A 21,824-nucleotide genomic window follows, 5' to 3' on the forward strand; every position below is an offset into this window, starting at 1 on the left:
ATATATAGACGTCCGTCCCCCTCCAGGACGGACGTTCAAGAGGCTGACAGAGTAGTTGAACCAGTCAGCTCCTTGAACCAGTCAGCCCCTTGAACGTCCGTCCTGGAGGGGGACGAACGTTTATATATATTAAACGTCCGTCCCCCTCCAGGACGGACGTTCAAGAGGCTGACTGAGTAGTTGAACCTGTCAACCCCTTGAACGTCCGTTAGAGGGGTCGGACGTCTACTGTATTATAGACGTCCGGCCCCGTCTAGGACGGACGTCTCCACACTCAATTATTTACATTTATGCCACCGGTCAATTATTTACGTTGGGGTTTTGGTGGACGGACGTTTACGAGGTGACATTAAAGATCAATTTTGCACTAGTGAATTTATTTTTTTTTTTTTTAACAGTAAGACTATGTTTCAATTATACATATTAGTAAAAAAAATGCTTGAACATTTTACATTGGACAGTTTTAATTTACCAAAAAAATATTACGTGTAATATAAATTGATTATAACGTGTGGAAATTTTATTAACCAAAATTTTATTGTTTGGGCTTTTTAAAGTGTCCAAGAGTTTACAGATTTTTTCTTCTTACTAGAATATCATCAAAATAAATCTTATGCCAAGTCTTCTCCAATCACATGGTTATAAATAGAATTCTTAATTACTCATTTAAAAAGTTTTCTCCAATAAACTAATTATATATTAGACTTTGATGGGTTCATATATATCTACAATAACTATCTTAAATTAGCACATTCATTGTCCTTCTATTGATTGGTGAACTGCAAAACTCATAAATAAAACGTATTTTATTTATGAGAAAATTGTAGTTTGAAAACCAATGTTTCCCTTACTACAATTTAACTATGTGTTTTATTAATAAAATATTATATGTAATATACAAAAAATAAATATAAATGAAATTTTGAATTAAAATAATAATATTTGTGAGTGTGAATGGGAGTATAATAAAAATTCTGGTGTCAAAGTACAGGTCCTAATTCATACATCACTTAAATTTCTCATTAATGCAATTTATTTGTCTTTATCTTTTTTAAAAGATGAAAAGGAGATTGAAATTGTAATCGGTGTCCTTTATTACATTTACCACATTCAACATGCAACCCTGTTAGCATCTCGCGAGTTTAACAAGATTGTACCGTCTATCTGCCATTGAAGTCTGTTAAAGTGCGCATGAAAATAAACTTTTCCAGAACCAAAAATAAAAAATAAAAAAAACTCTAAAGAAAATGCAGTGGGGAATTATTCTGGTAAATTAACATAGTGCTAAACCGAAAACATGGTATTTTGTTTGGAAGTGTGTCATGGAAGTTCTTGGGTCCCCTTTTTCCTTGAAAAAATAGCTCCAATCAAAGGAATCAATGACTTCTTCTTCTTCCTCAGAGAAGGGTGCCTTTCCAACTTTCCAACCCCTTGTTGTGGAAACATCATATGAGACACCGATGGAGGATTCGCGAACGTCACGTACCTTTTTTTCTGGAACTCCATCTTTTCCTCGTCAAATCTCGAACTTTTCACTCCAAACGTCGTCAAATTCTCCACAAACTTCACATCTTCGATTTCAGATTCCACCGGGTGTTTCTCGGTTTCTCGTTGCTTCAGTTGTTGAAGCTCTTCCTTCGTGCGTTCAAGCTCTTCCTGCAGAGAAGACAGACAATGCGCCATTACCATGCTTTCTTCCTTCGCCCTCTGCAGGTTTTCTCGCGTCTCCTCTAGCTCAGCTTCAACGTTTTCAATTCTCGAATACTCCACGCCATTTTCACTTCCTCCACTCTCCATCTGTAACCACATAACATTAGACTAGATTTACTTGTTCATACAATATTAAGATATGGAAAAAAAGAAGTAATCATGTATATGGTAAAGTGAAAAGTTATAAAAGAGTAGTATAATATCTCAGTACTTCATAGAAAGCTTGAAACATACAATGAATACATTGTAATTAAAGTATGAAAGCGTAAATTAATATTGTTTTTCAGTGCCTTTATTCTGTGACACGACAAAGAAAGCAAGGCACACATAAACCATTTGTTGCTTGCACCTTGTTACAAGAAAGGATAAGATTGGAGCTAATATTCTGAACTCCTCTTGAATTAATGAAATTTTGCGATTAAAAATACCGATAATTTAAACCATCTGAATGTTCAGAAAACGAGATTCTAAGATGGGGCTCAGATAAAAATGTTACTATTGGTTCAGAAATTTAAGGCCAACACAATTTATGCAAGCAGGTTTGTGAAAATCTTCTAATGGCATCGTTTAGAACTATATAGGACAATTAACTTTTGAAAATCACATTCAAAATGTAAAACGTTATTCGTAAGCTTCCAGCACAGATTAGAGTTTGTGATGCATATAGGTGTGTGATTAAACGATGAAGAAAGAAAATGATGTGTAGAACCTTTTTGAGTTTGTTTGCAGTTGCATAAACCTCCCCAGCTAAGACTTTGTCGCCGAACAAGGAGACAGCCTCTTTGACGGAGCGGAATGGCGGCCTTGTGTCTATCTCTGCCTTTCTGACAAGCATGACGCCATCTTTGATGTTCATGTTGGTGTTGGTTCCAGTGTAGTAAAGGGATGAAGATGTGTGAGAGAGAAAGAATAACAAGTGTAGGATTGGAGAAAGGAGAAGGTTGAGTTGAGATATATGTGATGAAGATTGGAAGCTTCGTTTCTTCGCGTCCACTTCACTAGAATTCTGTTTCTTATGTTTGAGGCTCAAGGCGGTGGGTGGATGCCCTTGGCTCTCGTTACTGTGGCTGTTGGAAAACAAATGGTCCAAACTTTATATATATATATATATATATATATATATATATATATATATATATATATATATATATATATATATATATTTTGTCAGCACAACTATAGAGAAGGACTCTTCACCCATACCCAACTTCAAACCCCACTTTTCTTATGCTTCTCCATCATAGAAGCGTGTGGAAAGGTATATGCTTTCTAAATGAAATCAATAATGGTGAGATGACTTAATTTTACATTTATTTGATACATAATATAATATAAAAATTTATGTATGTCAAATAATTATTTTTCTAATAAAAAAGGAGGAAATAAAGAAAAAAGAAAAAAAATACTAGATATCGTTTTTCTATATCAAAAAGAAAACAAAATGAAGTAATTGATGATGCGTTTTGAAGTAAACAGTGACAGTGACAGTAAAATATAAACAGTGATGATAACATTTTGTGTGAAAGTGATAGATCAAATATAAAAATTTGTCTGTATGAAAGTGTTATTTCTCTTATAAATCCAGACAGAGACGTATACAAAGCTTTCGTGAACGAAAGAAAAGAAACTAAGTTTATTTAACGTTAGAAATATAAGTTCAGAGTACTCAGTTTAGTAGAAATAAAAAAAGTAGAATAAACGAAGAGAAAAATAACACTTACAAACATTAAGTCAGATTTTAGGTTAGAATTGATATAAAACTATTTTTGTATAAATAAATTATACGTTAATCTTTCTAGTCTATTTTAATAAAAAAAATTCAATTCTAATATTAAAGATTTGTCTTATTATTTCCAAATAGAAATAAATATGTTCCATTATATTTAGGAGATTATATGATTCAAAACGAAATATAGAAAAATTGAATAAATTTTATATTATTGAATAATAGACATAGAGTAATAAAACTTAAAAATAAGAAAGAAAAAGATAATTTACAAATAAAAGAAGAAGTTAATTTTAAAATAAAAAGTAGTATAATCAATAAAACTAATAAAACTATGAAAGACAAAAAATATTTAATATAAAAATAATATTAGTATGGCAACTAAAAACATGTATAATAATTACCGCAAAACATAATCTTTTTTAAATTTACAAGAAATGTTAGCGATGAAGTACAATTGTCATCAAAGATATATGTGTGTTAGAGAGAATTTACCTTTTATAAGGTTATTTTTTATTAGTTTTTTTTATTATATTTTTTTTCTTTTTTTTTTCTATTAAACTCGGACTTACATTCTCTAACAGAATTTTGCTCAAATAGAAATTGGAACCCTTTAATCAAAATGATATGTCTCTAAATAACTAACTGATATTGTTATTACTCTAGTTGTTGTACTTTTAATCTATAAGGCCAAAAAAACTGGAAATTGAATGTTATTTTAATATTAATTAGAGGTGCAACTATATCAACCTCTACAAAAAAAAAAAAAGAGACAAATGAGAGTCAATTACATCTTATTTCACCCCATCAAAATAATATTAACACATAAAAACAATTATAAACAGCAAAAAATTAAATATGCTAAGAAGTGATTAAATTTGAAAAAATAATATTAATTTTGATAGAAAATAAGTATTAATGATAAAAATATAAAAACATACGTATGATTTCTATCAAACAAAATTTACATATTAATAAATAGAAGTATTACAAAATATCCTATGATTGCATTATTCACATAAAAGAGAGGAGTGCATATTTAAGGATTTAAAAAATGTCGCAAAGCTAAATGTTACTATAAAAGATTTCAAAAATTAATTTTTGGTTTAAAATTATTTTGAGCTTTAAAAACATTTTTTTTTAATTTCGCTTTAAAAATTTTCTATATTGTAAATTTTTATTTAGTTTTATTGGTGATATGTTAGCCACATCAACCTATTAATATTAGTAGTGATCTTGTTAGTAACTGTCAAAATAGTATGAGAATAATATATTATGTACTTGATCATGTTGTGAAATCTACCAAAAGTGTAAAGATTGTTTGATATGTCATGTAATGATCATAAAGACATTACAATCTTTATCACCTATGATCTTATAAAATATTTTCCATCAATATTACATTTTCTTTCAGTGAAAAGAATAACAAATTTCAAAATGTTAAAATAGTAAAAGACTTTTCATTTAAAGTAATAAAATGAGAGATTAATTAAAATAATGAGAGAAAAATTTTTGTCAATAATTTTTATGTTATATGAAAAAGTTTGGTTTTGTAAGTTTTTTTATTGTTTTAAAAATTGAATATGTATTTGCACATTTTTTTCAAATAAGTGGTTGACTGGTTCTTTTTCAGGGGATGTAGTGGAATAGTTAAGATTATATTTTAGTGAAAGAATAAGTTTTATTTCAGAAGGACCATTGGTCGAGCAGTAATATTATTTGTTAGTGAAGATATCATAACAAATTGTTTCGTAGAAGAATATACAAATGAAATAGGTAAAATATATATATATATATATATATATATATATATATATATATATATATATATATAAAAGTTAAAATAATAAATAAAGATAATTCAGCCTAAATTTATACAGACTAAGTATTTTCTTTTAAACAATCGAAAAGTTTGAAATACACTGATAAACAAGGCATTTACTTGATGACAAGAACAGGGCAATAGATGTCAGATTTAGCTAAATATTTACTGCGTTCCCTCTGATTTTACCAAAGAGGTAATCAAAGCTGACCTATAACATGGCAAGTCCTGTGTCACGTCGAATAACGTGACAGGCGTAACAGTAGCACAAAAGACCAGCATATGCAGAAAGACAACAATGAAACAGTAGTATATTTCTATGCCAATTTGTTTTTTCTGTTCAATTTCAGATGCGCTCATCACATAACTATTGTTGCGTAATCAATCTACCTTTACTTTCTTCACATACAGAAGAGGAGGCAAGATGAATGTCTTGGCCATTTGCTCTGGATATTGATGAAGCGAGGGTGAAGAGGTGTTGTTGCTCAGAGATTGAAGAGATCTTGGATCCAAGTGCTTCAAAGGATGCAGTGGAATGGGGAAGGATTACTTGGGGACAAGGACTCGCTACAGAAGAGTCATGTCCACCACTTTGCCAATTAGGATATTGGGCCCTCACAATGCTGCAATTTACAGAAGACCCGCCTTGAGATGCAAGCTGCACCGCCCAAAAACTTTGGTGCTGTTGTTTATAGGAAAGTGTGGAACTATAATGAGTTCCACGTAACGGGGTACCATAATAATGAGGCTGCTGCTGCTGCAACCGGACCTGTAGTCAATTAAAGCATCACGGAATTGAGCTTAATATGATAATAAGACAAAGGGAAAGGGTGTTGGTATGTTAAGGATATAAATTGCATGGCTTCTCTTTCAACTCCATTCGGGTGGGGCAGGTTATTCCAAGTTAAGACAATAAATTTTAGCCGCTCCATTAACATCACTTTAAGCCATATTTCTTAAACTTGACCCAGGACTTTTTAGTTCATTAATGTATAAGATTGATAGGAGTCTAGTAAGTAAAAACCTGTGGTCCTACAAGAGGAAGATGCTCCATGAAATTTGAGGCATATGGACTTTGAAAAGGCATGAGGCCATGCTGCTGTTGTGGCGATTGAAAATAAGGCACTTGAGATTTTGAATATGGTTCCAACTTACTTTCACCTTTATTAAAACTTTCGTTGACCTTTAACTCATTACCACCAGTTGACAAGGACAAGAAGTTGAAACCCTGCAGAAAATTAATAGTCATCAAATCAGGCACGAAGAAGAGGGGACACAGAGAGGTATACTATAATCATATTTATCCAAAGCTTACCTGTTTTTGAGGACCATGCACCCCAGATGTTGAAGGAGCCTGAGAAATATCGTGATAAAGGCCATGTTGAAGGATACCATTCTTAGTTTCACGTGAATTACTCATAGTAGCAGAATGAACTGTTCCAGCGGCATTACTATTTCCACTTTTCTTCCAATTCAAGTTGTGTGCTTCCATTATAACCCCACAGTTTGACCCTTCGGGTACTCTCGCTTGATGACTTTCATAAAGCTCATGTCCTTTGCCCGCCAGTCCTCTTGACACTTCTAAGCTACGGATGAGATGACTGATGTGAACATGAGATGCACACCTCTTCCTTGATTTCTTTTCTTGTGTAACAATTTCGGAAGTCTGCATCGATAATAAAAATCAGACACAACAGATAGGCGTTTGAGCAAAGTGTCTGGGCCAGGATGAAAAACTTTTGACATTATTTAGGTAAATCATGCAAAACAGTTCTATAAACATAGATTTGCAATGCATTACCTTTTCACCAGAAGAACAACTTTCCCTCAAATCCTGTTTCGAGGTGCCAATTGCAGTATTCAGCCAATCTAGAGTTTTAGCAGCAGAAGTCCTTCAGAAGAAAAACCCATCAAATCAGGATATGATGAAGAGGGGAGAATAGGGGGTGGATTTGGCCTCTAAAAAGGACAAAATGAAGTAGAATTAAAGAAATTTACTGCAAATAAGAAGCAACAATTCCAGTTGATGCAGTGGGAGACAGGCTTGGCCACCATGTTAGGCTTTCTGGTAAGACAATAAAAAATGGTCAGCCAACTGATGAAATTTTTAGCCTATACTTATAATCACCGGGGGGCAAAATATCATTGCCTGTACCAAGCACATTTAGTCCACGAGCATACCAGTTTCTTTTTGGTACTTGACCATATGTTGTTCTTGCTTGCAATCAACGCTTCCAACCTGAAATGTAAGCCGACAACACCAATAGTACTGACGCTAGCTTGTAGTAGAAGAATTTAAGCACAAATTGTAAAAGTTGAAATTACTACCGTCTGATATTCCACGTTTGATTTCCTCCCAACATGTGAAATCTGTGGCTGTATGGGTACGTTTAATCTGTAATATGATGAGAAAAAAATGTAGTTTAAATATTAAAAATTTGAAAAGGAAAGGATAGACTAGAGAGATTTCAAGAATGCAACTAAAAGACTACCCACCCCATGTCCAGAGACAGTTCAGATTCATGCAATGCAACTCTGCCGCCACTATCACTCTTGACCATCGACACAGCCTGCAGATTTACTTTTGGAACAGTGCTTTGAGTAGCAGCCACCAAGAAGTTGGCACTATCAGGAAAATCAGTCTGTTCATGACCAATGGTTTCGCTCAAAGAACTGAGTTTTTTACAGCCCTTCGGTGATCTTTTTCCCTCGTCCGCAGTGGCTCCCGAGGCTAGAACACATGACACACAAAAGGCAAAAGATAAATAAAAAACTTGGAATAAATTAATATCTTATGAAAGTGCCGTGACGGAGAGAGAAACCTTCAACAGTAACATTGGCACTCTGACCCGCCTCTTGGTCCTGCAAAACCGTGGAGTTTTCTGGTAGAGATTCACTGTCCCGTTCACTCTTAGCATTAGAGCCATTATCTGGTAGCATTCCAGCCAAGGCATAGAGAGTCTCCGCAACCTCTTCCTCATCTTTTGTTATGGGCCCGGGCAAAACTTGCCTCGTGGACCAGCACGGGCTTCTTTGTTTCTACGAAAAGCAAAAGCTCGAGTAAAGGTGAAATTGAAATGGCTAGAAAACGAAGCAAAAGGTTAAGTTTTGAACCATAAAGAGGTGCCGCAACACTCACTTTGGATTTCTTTATGCCATCTTTTTGGGGAGATTCCATTCCATTCATATTATGGTTCACCTTTTCTGAATCCCCAGAGATAGATTCGCGACCCCGTTTCTTCACAGCTGTAATTTTAACAGAGACAAAATCTCCACCTTTTAAAATGAATGAACAAATAAAAGTATATAATAAAAAATATTTAATAGTATAGGAAAATGGAAAAAGAACAACCAATCAATTTCACTGTAGAAACATTTCCCAATAATAATTTATTAAAAAAATTACTATTATTCCTTCCAGAATTCAGAAAGTACCACACGATTGAATCATTACACTGTACATACACAATTTAATTTATAGTAAAGCAGAGGAAAATGTGAGTCCCGTCATTGTGGCTTCAACCCTTATAAAAAAGATGAATGACAGAATTTGGACGGAAAGGAGAGCGTGGAAAGAAGATGAATATTTATTCGGAGATAAACTAGACATCTTTCAACGGGAATCCGAAAATAGTGCACCTGAACGTATCTTCCGCGGAACAGAGGCATGATCCACGCCATTGCCGACCTTCGGAAACTGCCAAATCATTAAATATTGAAAACAACAGAGAAATTGAACAAAAATGACCAAGCAGTAATAGTACTAGAAGCAATACCTTTCTGGAAAACTTAAATTTCTTGGTTGGTTTTGGAGAGTGAGAGACACAACAACCCATTGATAATGCTTTGGCAACGGCACTCAAGCTTCTCACCTTCTCCTTCTTTGATTTCTCCGAATACTCACTGCTCGCATTCAAACCTATATTTCAAACAGAGAAAAGGTGTAGATATTTATTCACCTATTTATTTGTTTTATAAAGGTTGATGATGGAAAAACTACTATAAAAAGTAAAATGAGTGGTGAAAGAATTACCACTACTGAGAGGAGTGAGGTTGCGTCTCCAGGAAGAAGCAGATTGAGACTGAGATTGTTGTTTGTTAATTTGTCCTTTGGCGTTTGAAAATTCACACATCTTGGAGGGCGTAGCTTCTCGACCTTTGTCCATATCTTTTCCTCTCACCGCCTTTGACCACCACGGCAGACCAAAATCATAATCACAGTCACAACGAACAACTGATGAATGTTTAAGGATCAGACCCAGTAAAAGTAGAGTTGGGAAAAAGCTACACAGCAATGAGAATGAGACTGTGCCTCTGAACTATCTCTACAAAAACAAAATAAAGAAGAGGGAGAAAAGTAATTGGTGCTTCGTGTTCAGAGAATCAGGTTCTTTGTGAGATAAAAAGTAACAGATTAAGTTGAGGCAAGGAAAAGACTATATATATAGAGAGAGAGTGAGTGAAGGGTAAATAAATAGCAGTGTGGTACTCACGAGAAAAGAAAGGCATGAGAAAGAGAAAGAGAAAGAAAAAGAAAAAGGATGCCTATCAAATGTTATATCGGTGATAATTGTTTTTGTATTCAAGGATTTCCAAGGATAATAATTAGTATTTTCTTACCCTCAAAATAAGTAATTAGTCACAAATCCCCTGCACTTATAGTTAAATTAATTAAATGCAAAGCTAAACCATGTCCTCCACAGACACATGAAGTGCGGTTTACATGGGAATTATCAGTATTTCATTTGTTATTTTCATTAATAATAATTAATAGAAAAAAATTGAATTTAGTTTGAGAATGAAATGTTGCAGAGGAGATAAGGATGTCAGATGGCATCTCTCCGAGCAGTGCGGCATGAGAAGCTTGCTCTGATTGCATGTTTCTCTGTTTCTCACACTCTGTTTTCTACTCTTGTTTTTTAGTTACTCACATTATAATTTTGTTATTTAATTAATTTCATACCATGTGTGGGTCCGGTGCGTGAGAAGCACGTGGCATTTGAGATGGGTCAAGTGGATGTAATGAGAAGACAAGAGTCTGCTACACGTGCGGAAGGAAAGAAGTGTGTGAGAAATTGGAGATTGAAATGAAATTCAAAGTTGAAGCTCCATTTATGATTATTTGATTCTAGGCGGCAGAGGTCATGCTTCCTACGTGAAAACCACATCTGTTTTCTCTTCTTCTAAGTTCTGTTCATTACTGCATCCATTGTGTGTCCTTCACCTACTGAATTCTTGTATCATATAAAGAATTTATTTTGAAAGTTTAAGGGTTGAAGTTGCTTTTAAAAAGGTTATAGAGTAACTATTTAATTATAATACTGTAGTTTTTAGAAAAGTTCTCTTAATTATTGATTTCTTAATAAGTACATTCATTACTTTACCTTAATCTAATATGTTAAAAAAAAAACTGACATATTTTCCATAGTTAACAACTAACATCTCAACAAATAAGCATGTATGATTGTCTTTTCTTTTTAAATAAAATAAGTATTCTTACTGCATTTTTTTATAAATCTAAAAAATAAAAATAAAATGTTAGCACAAAATATTATTAGATACATTATTACAAAATTAAACTAAAAGAGAAATTATATATCTATGTTTATCCTTTCCCTTATTTAAGTCTTCAGACATTAATTTTTTTTTCCGTCTCCAATGAGTATATACTTCCTACGAAAAATGAACCAAATGAAAAGATATAGATAATAAGGTAAATAAATTTGTAAACTAAGTGTACATATTTGAATATAAATCTAATATAAAAGTGATATGTGAAAGGAACTTTTTATAACCATTTCAAAAGTTTTAACCAAGTATTTATTATTATATATTTTTTGTTATTGTTATTATTATGATGTTATAAACATAATAATGTGTATACTGGTATGTTATATTTACAACATATTTATTTAATTTTAAAATATATAATAGAATACACTTTAATTTTAGATATTTAACTTTGTATTGACTAAGTTTGTATCATATTAAAATTAATATATTGTATTAAAAAGTTAAATTAGATTACTTTTTTTTCTCCTTTATTTTAAATATTGATACCATGATATTTTACTTTAAATAAATTATATAATGTATATTTTAAATTTATGTGGGATAAATCTTAGTGTCTTTTTTTGAGTTATTTAAGTCAGTTACAGTGAAAATAATTTTTTTATTATTGATCATTTAATAAATTTTTTAGTGGAGAAATTAAGAAGAATTTAATAAACTTTTATGAAGCTTTATGAGTTATTGAAGGTGAATTAAATGGATATCATGTATGTATCTCAAGTTGCATTCATTTTGGACTTTGAGAAATCAGAATTTCTATTAAGATTTTTGCATTCTTGTAAAGATGTTTACCAATGACCTTTCTTCTTTTTAGTTGGATCATAAACTTGTATTTATTTAAGGAAAACTATCCTTTTTTCATCCTACAAAGTGATACAAACATATGATATAAATAGTATTTCTTATTTCCTTAATTTAATTTCTTATAAAATTTATTTTTTTATTTATTTAATTAAGTTCCTCATAAAATCTAGTTTTGAAAATTGAAGAAAAATAATATTTGCATATGTTAATTTTTATATAAAAGATTTTGTTTGGACAATATCTCCTTGTTTGAGTTATATTTTTTATAAAATATAAAGTCAATCATAATTTTTATTTTTACTTATTGTTTGAGTTATATTCAAACACTTTAGTGGTATACATGTTAAAAAGATAGATTTGACATTAAATCTCTCCTATTCACATATTTAAAATAGAAAAAAAATATTTACAACATATTTTGTTTTTTCAAAACTGGAAAGTTAAGAAACATAACTCGAGTAAATCTGATTAGATTATTACTTGAGGTTGTTATCTTCCGACATTAAGTATATTAGTATTTCTTAAGCTGCCAACATATCAATCAAATAATATTCAGAAACTAAAAAGTATCTAACTTTCAAATGCTTTTTGTAGTAAAAAATAAACATTTCCACTTCAGTTATTACATTTTTTTTATTCACACAATTTAAAATGCATTAAAAAAACCATTCTGAAATGTGTAATTTAGAAGATATTTTTGAATTTGAAAACATTCTGAATTACACATTTCCGGAATCCAATATTTTTTTAAATATGTTTTAATTTTGTAATTTTGAAAATACTTTCAGATCTAAACATGTGTTTTGAATTACACATTTAACATTATATTTAAAAATATGAAATAAGTTACAAAAGCTATTTCGCTCTTCTTTTTTAAAACTAATATATTTGTTTAAATCCATTGCGAATTATACAATTCTATATAGATTTTTAGATTTAAAATACATTTTAGAGTCTGACAATTCAGAAGAAAAAAAAACATCACTCTTAACTAGGCACAATTTGGGATTATCATGTTTTATGGTAGTGAAGGAAGATATTGCCCACTTTTATCCTTGAATAAGGCTTCAGAATATTCAGCCCACTCAAGATTCATCAGGCTTAGGCCCAAATTAACTACTACAATGGACTAACAGAAAGTAAGTAAAAAGGTTAAAATTTTGTTTGATAATGACTGTTAGTTCTCGTTATTAGGAAATTATCTGACAAAACATTTTTAATTAATTTTTTCTTATATTTGAATTTTTATATGTCGATATTAATGTGTTCTATAAAACAAGTTAATTTTAGTTGGTTGGGGTACTTCTTTTGTAGTTTTTAAGATTCTTATAGTTTATTTAATTTTTATTTTTAAATATTTATAATTCTTTTTGCTCATTTTCAAAAGCGGAAGGGGTTTTTTTGTTCAATTTGTTTTTAAGATACGAAGTTCCAATTTTTACACTTTATGTTACACTGTTCATTTAAATAATATTGATTGTTTACAGTATATGTTCAAAAACCTTGTTATTTTTGAAAAAGACATTGCTATACTCACTTCATCATTTTAGCATCATTATTGAAGACATGAATTATACTATATGATAGGTTTATTTTATGTTATTTTTTTATTAAATACTTCTTATATTACATTACATTAGTTTAACTACAACACTACTTAATACAAATATGACGTTGATTGGTCCATTTATAAAAAGTTATTAAAAAAAATTATTAATATATCATGATTTTATTTATTTATTTATTTTTTAAATTTGATTGAGAACATTTAAAATTGAAATATGAAATAAGATGAATTGTAGATACACAAAATGCAAAAGGTATAATGGTTGACAAAGAAAAAGGTGATTAAAACAAATTTCTATAAATTAATTTTTAAATAGTTGAAAATTAATTAAAAAAACTAAACAGTAAATGTTCCAAAATACATTTGTGTTAAGCATTTAAAATTAAAATTTTATACATAAAAAATGTCTAACCCAATTAAGTGATTAGCTTTAAGCTTTTAAGCCTTTAGGTAGTTAACTAGTTTTACTAAATTTACAAAAGCCTTTTTTTCAAATATTAAAAAACTTAATTGAGTTTTGTACTTAATTTTTTATTTTCTATTAAATTTAATTAACAGATGTTTCTATTTAAAATGATATTGATCAACAGTGTAGAAGGGTCGAATCAGTTTCACCCAAAATAGCAATAACAGAAAGCTCTTCTTTATATAAGTTGGAAGATACAATACAACAGCAGATACAGAAAAGGCACAACACTCACAAACTGTGGCAACGCAACGATCGAACATGCGTTAAATACGAAGGGTTTATTTCTGCACGCAACTCACCAAAACAAGAACATATATTGTGTATGTTATATATGTATAAATAGTAACTTGCATGGCATGGCTTCACACTGATGGAAATCTCTAAGGGCACTTGCGTCTGCCACCGTGGGTGGTGAGACTGGCATAGCAGGGACACACTTCCTGGTTACCGGCAGTTCCCGGTGGTACGCAGTTGCAGCGTCTGCAGCAGGTTCCACAAGCTCTGTGACACATGCGCTGACGAGATGCTAAACGGCACCTCGCACCACATGCAGCGTTACAATCTGTCAAATCAACTCAAATTCAGAATCCTATTCATTCAAATAATCAAAATAGCTACATGAAATTACGTATACTAGATCTTCCTGAATATATATTCAAAATTAAGAAAACGCTGTTCGTTTTGTTCTCTTAACAAGAACGATGCAGATCATGCAATACCTATCTGCTGAACGAGAGAACCCTGGGTCTGTGCCTGCACCTGCGGTCTCTCAAGAACACGATAAATCAGTTAATTAACTAGTGCAGAAGGAGTATTATAAAATATAATGAATGAGTAAACAAAAATAAACGAAGAATTAAGCGGCTTCTTTAATTTCAATCACCGTTTGATCAGCTTGAAGCAGATGGAAGAGGAGAAAGGATAGCAGAAGGGATGCGAGTAGAAGCTTGGAGAGAGGCATGGTTAGATTGGAAGAGGTGTTTTACTTGAAAATGAAAAGTGCATGGCATGTGAAATTGGACCCTTTATTTATAGTTGAAAGATAAATAGTTTACGAGCTTTTCAAAGCATTTTCTCAATGGAATTTACTTAAAATAATTATAAGTATAATAACATGTAATTTAAAACATAAATGAATTCATGTATTCCATATATATATATATATATATATCTACAAAAACATATGATAAGAAAAATGGGAGTGGGATACTCTTTGTTGTGATGCGACGCGGAAGAGACATGAAATTGGAAGTGTTTATAAGTGAGTGATGAGGACATATTTGGTGGTGAAAGAAAAGAGCTTCGGGAAGCATAAAAAAACAGGCGACAAAGTGCTTTTGCTTCGTCACCAACTGTTCACGTGGCTATCAAAAGTGACGCAGTCCTTCATTAAGCCAAAAACACGATTTTTGTCTGAATACTTCTACACGATGACTCTCATAAACTTGCTAAACATATCACTAACATGGCAAGCTTTTGGATGGAAAACGCAATGCAACAAACATAACGCAAATGGTATGAGAGAAAAGAGTGTGATGAAGTTAGATTTACGTAAGCTTTTTGGGTGCGACGGAAGCGTGAGAGAATGATATAGTGATAGCAGTGATAGAATTTGATTACGCACTGTAGAGTGCATTATTGGGTGGAAGATATATTGTATGAAATTGAATGTAAGGATTTTGGTTAGATGAAGGAAAAGTACAGGTGCTGGATTATAATTATAACAGCCAAGAATTTGTCAAGTGGCTCGCCGCTAACTATGGCTTTGGAAGATTGTGATGTGTGAATCTGGAATGTGAGATGGAAGAGAAAGTAGAAAATAAAGTAACCTGAAATATAGGAAAAGGGTTACAGAACACAACGCAATCCTTACAGCTGTCTATGCTTTGCTACCACAGCTGTTACATGATCATATCAGATTATCTTTTCTCTATTTTGTTCCTCTAAATTGTTTAGATATGATTCGTTGAGTGTAATTCCAGAACTCTTATTACTGTTAATTATAAAGGAATAAATTAAGAAATGAAAATAATGAATACAAAAGTTTTAAAATAATAAAATAAAGTCACGTAGGTGATATTACAGGAGGTTTAATACAAATGAGAAGTTAAAAAAATTAGGAATGAAAAGGGGAGACGATTTTTATATCTCAATGAAAAAGACTTCAGTAATATGAGTAATAGAAAGCAATGAAACATTAAAATATATGAAAATGTACAATGCTCATTGACTAATATTTTACTATAAATCATGTTGTTTTTTAATTCATTAGAGATAGAACAAAACAATCAAAATTCATATCATCGAATTACACATCGTTCACATATAACAACTATATGTTGCATATCAAATTCAATGTTAAGCACACATAAAAATTAAAATAATAAAAAATATTTTTTTTTAACTAAAAGGTAAATGCTTAACATAATTTTAGAGACCAAAATAATTAAATGATTTTACAAAGATTGAAAAACAAAGTACCCAATTATATAATGAAAATATATTTAAGATAAATTAAAATAAAAAAAGATAAAGAAAGTTGTCCATCCTTACCATTAAAAACCTATCATTTTCATTTCCTCCTCGGACCACTCTTCTACTCCTTTAACAATCTAAACGAGCAACACAGGTAGACATTTGCTCCTTATCCAAATCAAAATTTGATATTTTGATATATGTTAACTACTAATTAATACTAGAACTCTGATATCTTGATACCCTTTTGAACCATTTAACAACCCTAAAATATTAGTATTTTAATTGAATACTTTTTATTTTTAATTTAAAATACTTATATATATATATATATGAAGAACTGATCAAAACAAAAGATAAATTAAAATTTCAGAAAGTTACATGTGTAGTACATTCTCAACTCAAATTCACTCAGTGATGCGTATACATAACATATCAAACTCTTCTGGCTGCTATATCTATTCTGACTTTCTGAGTGCCACAAGCAAAAGGGTTGCTCAACTTGAGGAATCTGAGAAGGAATGTCAAAATTACACCACTCCTGCAGGAAGTCGAACAATAAGTTGTCCTCCGACAAGACTGCAGTCAAGGAAGAATGAAAAGCGTTAGAAAGTTGACAAAGAGCATATTAAGATATTGCATATTCTTTGAATTTTACTATCCACCTCTTGACGTAGTAGTAGCAAAAATCTGCCAGGATGAAGGTTTGAACAATTTCTGATAGAAGAACAAATGAAGGCCACAATCCGTAACCCAATGCAGTTAGTAGACGTCCATGAGTATCTATTACCTGAGGAAGACAAAGCAGTCATTTTCTTGATCACACAATCAGTTGAAATGAACTAAACAATTACTCACAGGAAGAGAAGAAAAAAATTAATCAAGGAGGTAAATGAATCAAAATTCTTGCATGAGTTAAAGTTCATCATTCACTTCAACTTTTTCAAAAGCTCGTTCATCTAACTTGTTTATAGTCACCGGTTATGAACATGATAGAAAAGGTAACCAAAACCGGGTTAAACCATATGGTTGGCCTATGTATCATTGGATATTAAAGGTTGAGAAGGTCAAAAGATATAACTGACAAACAAAAGGTCTCGATGCCAAAACTCTTATGCAACAACTCTCCTTAGAACCCTCAGAACCTTATTGCCGTGCGGGTAAAGTAGTTTAAAAGAAGAATGTCGTACAGGAACATTCAAGCAAATACTACTAATAAAGTATGCATAATTCAAGGTTCTAAATATGAAAATTCTCCAAACCACAAATTTACAGCATATTAGGATATATCCGTATATGTATTTCAAGAATTAGGTGATAAAAAAACTTGGAGAAGTTCAAAATTAGACAAACCTGGAGAACCCAATGTGCACAACTCAAGAACCTTGCAACTCCCAGGGCAAAAACATAGTGTGCGGTGAATGGTTCAACGATCTGAAAGTTGAATTTAAGAATTAAATCCAGCGTTACTAGAAAGACTAACAGGCAAAATTGGGGGATCTGATCACTGTATTTAGGAAGACTAACGGGCAAAGAAAATAATTACAGCAGCAGCAGCATTTCAAACAAATAAAAGATAATAAAGAAAAGGTATAGGCAGAAAAGTATATATTTGAGACCTTTGCGTTCTGCATGACCCGCAGCTGAGGGAGAACAGAAACAGCTTCAAGATAAACACAAAATGCCCAGAGAATCCTATTAACTGTATGATGTCGGGTTGTCGGATGAATAAACAAGGACAGCACAGCACAAGGTATCACCTACATTTTGGTAAAAGAAAATCAGAACACCCCATACTCAAAGGCAGAGGAATTGAATAATCCATTCATTTAGTCACATAAAAAATAAAACATGTATCTTAGTTATAAAAGATATAATATCCTAGTTGCCACGACAAAAATACTTTCAGTGAGTGATGAAGTTGGCTACTTGTGTTTAAAACTAAGACAATTCCATTCAAGATAAAGAGAAAACTCACAAAAATGGTAACAAATGAAAAGGTGAAATCTCCGCAGCATTGAACCCATTTTCAAATTCATCAATGAATATTTTAAAAACAAAAAATTGAATCAAACACGTGATATATCACCTTCCACAAAGTCAAACATTAATAACTCTGTTTCTGAACAGGTAATCCAGCCAAACAAGCTAGCAGGAATCATAGAACACATTCAAACAACCTCCTTCCCTTCTCCTTTTTCTGGAAATCCATACTCCTTTTAAGGAGGAAGCACACAAAGAAGCAACAATAACTATTGGAAACTAAATTTCAACTAGACCTGTAGTACCCATGCAGGAAAAAAAGGAAATCCATCTAACAATAAACATAAATATAACATAACATAACATAATAATTTTACAAATTTGAGAAGTTTCTAAACTGTTTTCAACACAACACTATTCCAATTAGAAACCTCAGATTTGACCAACTGCAGTTTTTTTGTATTTAGCGCCTAACCGAAAAAAAAAAGTTTCTAATGCAAGAGTTCCAGGCATTACTCCTTAGATAAAAATTACATACGAAAATTTGTGAGATGCTTAACAGCAAGGCTGAACAAAAGCAACATTACAAACTGTAAACATGAATGACTTACCACATAGTATGTTGCAAGGTTATCCTTATCATCCATATAACTAGATTTGAGTTTGAAGCGTATCATATAGATAACCCAGATGGTCGTTCCCAATGTTGCCATATCGAGTAAGGTGTGTATATCATATTCCATCACAAAACTGCAGTAAAGTCTTACGCCTAGGAATATTGCCGTCAGCTCCTGCGATTTCAGCGAAAGCCCTGCGAAGATTTAAATCGCCCGTTACATGCAAACAAAAAACATGCAACATTAATTTCTGCTAATACCGTAGCAGGATAGGAAAAACACAGCAAAAGTCACATCAACCATCAACCCAAAGGTCCAATTTAACACAACCCTACCCTGAAATGTCAACGGTAATTTTTATCTTTTTGGGGGGAAAAAAGGCGTTGAAGGTAAAATTGTAATGAAAACAAAGGGATTTGTACCGGCACAGGTTCTTTCCTTGGTGAGTTTGTAAATGAGGACGGAGATTCCTAATGCATGGACAAACTCGGCGGCAACGAAAAGGCTATCGTGGTCATGAACAACGATTCTGAGGAAGAGCAAGGCGGCCAGACCGATTAGCACCGCAAGAAAGACCTTCATCTTGGGCGGTTGCCGCCGAAACCATGTCTTCACGGCGTGGATCGGCCTCTTGCTTCCCTTCATTCTTCTTCTTTTTTTTCCTTTTCCCAACAGATTATTTGTCTGTCACTTTGTCTGGTCTTGTGTTTTGTAACTTGGTACGAAAGAAGCTAAAATACAATCCAATCTAATATGTGTTCCCAGTTGACGATGATTAAGAAGGACACGTGTGACATTAGTTTATAGGTCTTTGTTTATTCGTTATATATGCGACGGGTGGGTTGCTCAACCACTCTTCTTCCCACTTCATCTCGTCCCTGCATCTTTCGTTTATGAAGCTGGGCGGGTGCGTACACGACACGGCCCACTCACGAGTTTGGTAATGGCCCATTAATGCAAATGAAGGGAGGGTAAAATATTTTACCAGTTTTGTGGGGACTTTTTTACAAATAATATTTAAAGACAGAGACAAAAATTAAAATTAAAATAAAAGTCAAGTTCCGTACATTACGCAACAAATATTGAAATGACTGATCATTACCAAAAGAATATATGCTAATTTAATATTGACAGAAAGATTTTTTTTTCTTAAATAATCAGTGGTATAAATACGAACAAAATATGACGAGAAAGGAAATTTAACCTAATAAAATATTGTTAAATAAAATTATTCACTATATTACCTTTTAACTATGTCAGGAAACTTAGTATGATTGATCCACCTGAGTCTGTGTTGGATGGACGCAAGATACATATACATATACATGTACTAATACATTTGAAAGACATTTTTTCTTTCAGCAAGACAAATGTTTTTATATCAAAAAAATAAACTCTGAAAATTATAATTTTTATTCTTATAAGTAATAAACTATGATTAATTATTTAAATATTATGTAGAATATTTGTATAATTTTTTATTAACAAAAAAATAATATTTTCTTTTTATTGAAATATTCATTTTTATCCTATTAAATGATTTGATATGAATAACGTCATTTTTATTTCAATCCAAGAATGATCTATTCTCATCTCTCGTGACCATATTATTTTCGGAAAAGATGGAAAAAAAGTATTCAAAAGAAATTGTTTCATGTAAATATTATTTTTGAAAAGATAAATTAAATATTGAAAACGTATTTTTCTGATTTAAAATTCTAAAAATACTAGAAAAATCTTTTGCACACGCTTCCTGAAAAAAAATGCAATGAAAATAAAAAAGAAAATCTCAAGAACATTGATCTAGTTAAAACTGCAAGATTTTTAATACAAAAATGTAACATAACCCATAAATCTTGTTCATATTCATATCAACGTGATCTAATTTAATGAAAACCCCAAAAATTTAATTAGAAAAGTTGATATATTTAGAAAGAGAAAACACATATACACATATCTGTGAGAGCGAGAGAGAAAGAAGAGTATGATATCATATTATATAATATTTTCTCGCATACTTATTTTCAGTAACAGTATTCTTCTGCTTTCGGAATTAATTACGTGTTTGGAATCTGAAAACCTTAGACACTGTCGCTTCATTAATAGAATAGAAAAGATGCGTCAATCTGAGGAACGGAGCTAAAATGCATGTAAACGATCTGGCTTACATCCTGTATAACATGATAGACAATTATTTATTTATAAAAAAAAATTAGAATCCCCTTCCTTTTAATTTGATAATTTTCTTGTAAAATTTAAGATACAAAGTTATCTAAAATTTATATTTTTTAATATATTGTGAACTGATACACAAAAATTGGCGATGACTTACATACGATAGTTGCAGCATCTAGTAGGGTCTCGAAATGAGTGGTGACCACATGGACCTGAAATTGGAGAGGTAAGAGGCCAAAACCAAAAGCAACACCACCAACGCCGCCACGCCCCAGGGAAACCCCCCACCTTCTGTTCTCAGTCGTATGCCACCCAAGAACGGCGGCGGCGCCGGAAGCACAAGACGCGATCCGTGTTTAGAGATGGCGTAGGCAACGAAAATCAAGAAAAGGGGCAAGAGCAAGAGGAAGACGTGGAAACCGACAGTGGCTGTTTGCACGGTGGACTTGAAGTTAATGTAAGACGGAACAAACAACAAAAACATGACTATGGCAACTATGGCGAGGAGTTGCAAAGGTGGCGCAGATAAAGAGCAGAGAGTGTTTGTCGTCCAGCCTTGCTTCCATGCTGGACCCCTTCTCTCCTTCAACGGCCACACCATTTTTGTTTCTCTCACTGTATTTCTAATGGTAACGTGCAGTGTGTGGTGGCTACTATTTATAGTGCACTAGAAAACTAAACAGGAGTATATATATATATTTAATATAAGACCACAGAATTTGGTGCATTATTTGTGTGTTGGCTTTGGCATAAATTCTAAGGTGGGTTACATCTCAAACCAGACCACCTTCTCTTTGGGATTGATACCAAATGAAAAGCCACTCGCGGCCGGTGAACTGCATGAATATATTCTTCTTTGCTTTTCCACCCAAAGCTTTTACATGGAATATGGATTCGGCTAACAA

General features: G+C 32.2%; 5 protein-coding genes across 6 annotated transcripts; all 5 read right to left on the reverse strand.

Annotated features, from left to right (window-relative positions):
- Positions 1 to 1,070: 1,070 nt before the first annotated feature.
- LOC124839071 (WEB family protein (DUF827)) lies at positions 1,071 to 2,762 on the reverse strand. The gene is made up of 2 exons (XM_047314813.2): positions 2,420 to 2,762; positions 1,071 to 1,797 (listed from the first exon to the last, which is right to left on the reverse strand). The coding sequence occupies exons 1-2, from the start codon at positions 2,564 to 2,566 to the stop codon at positions 1,321 to 1,323; spliced, it is 624 nt and encodes a 207-aa protein (XP_047170769.1). The 5' UTR covers positions 2,567 to 2,762; the 3' UTR covers positions 1,071 to 1,320.
- A 2,534-nt stretch (positions 2,763 to 5,296) lies between these two features.
- Positions 5,297 to 9,684, reverse strand: LOC124839077 (uncharacterized). Its single transcript, XM_047314820.2, has 13 exons — positions 9,292 to 9,684; positions 9,035 to 9,177; positions 8,898 to 8,955; positions 8,398 to 8,504; positions 8,081 to 8,297; positions 7,755 to 7,989; positions 7,587 to 7,653; positions 7,440 to 7,497; positions 7,257 to 7,323; positions 7,060 to 7,150; positions 6,574 to 6,924; positions 6,283 to 6,486; positions 5,297 to 6,027 (listed from the first exon to the last, which is right to left on the reverse strand). The coding sequence occupies exons 1-13, from the start codon at positions 9,422 to 9,424 to the stop codon at positions 5,626 to 5,628; spliced, it is 2,133 nt and encodes a 710-aa protein (XP_047170776.2). The 5' UTR covers positions 9,425 to 9,684; the 3' UTR covers positions 5,297 to 5,625.
- Positions 9,685 to 13,821: 4,137 nt separating this feature from the next.
- On the reverse strand, positions 13,822 to 14,709 carry GASA1 (GAST1 protein homolog 1). The gene is made up of 3 exons (XM_047314795.2): positions 14,553 to 14,709; positions 14,389 to 14,428; positions 13,822 to 14,231 (listed from the first exon to the last, which is right to left on the reverse strand). The coding sequence occupies exons 1-3, from the start codon at positions 14,628 to 14,630 to the stop codon at positions 14,050 to 14,052; spliced, it is 300 nt and encodes a 99-aa protein (XP_047170751.1). The 5' UTR covers positions 14,631 to 14,709; the 3' UTR covers positions 13,822 to 14,049.
- Positions 14,710 to 16,485: 1,776 nt separating this feature from the next.
- Positions 16,486 to 19,543, reverse strand: LOC124839054 (uncharacterized). Its single transcript, XM_047314793.2, has 6 exons — positions 19,167 to 19,543; positions 18,739 to 18,938; positions 17,764 to 17,904; positions 17,498 to 17,578; positions 16,810 to 16,934; positions 16,486 to 16,723 (listed from the first exon to the last, which is right to left on the reverse strand). Exons 1-6 carry the CDS (start codon positions 19,387 to 19,389, stop codon positions 16,675 to 16,677), a joined length of 819 nt encoding a protein of 272 aa, XP_047170749.1. The 5' UTR covers positions 19,390 to 19,543; the 3' UTR covers positions 16,486 to 16,674.
- On the reverse strand, positions 18,797 to 21,573 carry LOC124839053 (uncharacterized). Of its 2 annotated transcripts, none has more exons than XM_047314792.2 (2): positions 21,077 to 21,572; positions 18,797 to 18,938 (listed from the first exon to the last, which is right to left on the reverse strand). In XM_047314792.2, exon 1 carries the CDS (start codon positions 21,518 to 21,520, stop codon positions 21,095 to 21,097), a length of 426 nt encoding a protein of 141 aa, XP_047170748.1. In that variant the 5' UTR covers positions 21,521 to 21,572; the 3' UTR covers positions 18,797 to 18,938; positions 21,077 to 21,094. The 2 variants fall into 2 exon arrangements, with proteins under 2 accessions (XP_047170748.1, XP_087963510.1); XM_088107384.1 differs by lacking the exon at positions 18,797 to 18,938 and adding an exon at positions 20,248 to 20,915 and having other exon boundaries at positions 21,077 to 21,573.
- Between the last annotated feature and the right edge of the window lie 251 nt (positions 21,574 to 21,824).

This window comes from Vigna umbellata, chromosome 2 (assembly GCF_029865625.1).
Source record: "Vigna umbellata cultivar VRB3 chromosome 2, Vumbellata_1.0, whole genome shotgun sequence".
NCBI classification, from domain to species: domain Eukaryota; kingdom Viridiplantae; phylum Streptophyta; class Magnoliopsida; order Fabales; family Fabaceae; genus Vigna; species Vigna umbellata.

Excerpts from the sequence above, each read along its gene's own strand:
- LOC124839071 (XM_047314813.2), bottom strand. The coding sequence starts at position 2,566 with ATGAACATCAAAGATGGCGTCATGCTTGTCAGAAAGGCAGAGATAGAC. Across the intron at positions 1,798-2,419 it reads CTGCAAACAAACTCAAAAAG|ATGGAGAGTGGAGGAAGTGA; the intron begins GTTCTACACATC and ends ATGTGGTTACAG.
- LOC124839077 (XM_047314820.2), bottom strand. The coding sequence starts at position 9,424 with ATGGACAAAGGTCGAGAAGCTACGCCCTCCAAGATGTGTGAATTTTCA. Across the intron at positions 7,990-8,080 it reads TGCCAATGTTACTGTTGAAG|CCTCGGGAGCCACTGCGGAC; the intron begins GTTTCTCTCTCC and ends CATGTGTTCTAG. Across the intron at positions 6,487-6,573 it reads TGCATGGTCCTCAAAAACAG|GGTTTCAACTTCTTGTCCTT; the intron begins GTAAGCTTTGGA and ends AATTTTCTGCAG.
- GASA1 (XM_047314795.2), bottom strand. The coding sequence starts at position 14,630 with ATGCCTCTCTCCAAGCTTCTACTCGCATCCCTTCTGCTATCCTTTCTC. Across the intron at positions 14,429-14,552 it reads TGCTTCAAGCTGATCAAACG|GTGCAGGCACAGACCCAGGG; the intron begins GTGATTGAAATT and ends GAGAGACCGCAG. Across the intron at positions 14,232-14,388 it reads TTCTCTCGTTCAGCAGATAG|ATTGTAACGCTGCATGTGGT; the intron begins GTATTGCATGAT and ends TTGATTTGACAG.
- LOC124839054 (XM_047314793.2), bottom strand. The coding sequence starts at position 19,389 with ATGAAGGGAAGCAAGAGGCCGATCCACGCCGTGAAGACATGGTTTCGG. Across the intron at positions 17,905-18,738 it reads ACCTTGCAACATACTATGTG|GTGATACCTTGTGCTGTGCT; the intron begins GTAAGTCATTCA and ends ACCAAAATGTAG. Across the intron at positions 16,724-16,809 it reads TGCTACTACTACGTCAAGAG|TCTTGTCGGAGGACAACTTA; the intron begins GTGGATAGTAAA and ends CCTTGACTGCAG.
- LOC124839053 (XM_047314792.2), bottom strand. The coding sequence starts at position 21,520 with ATGGTGTGGCCGTTGAAGGAGAGAAGGGGTCCAGCATGGAAGCAAGGC.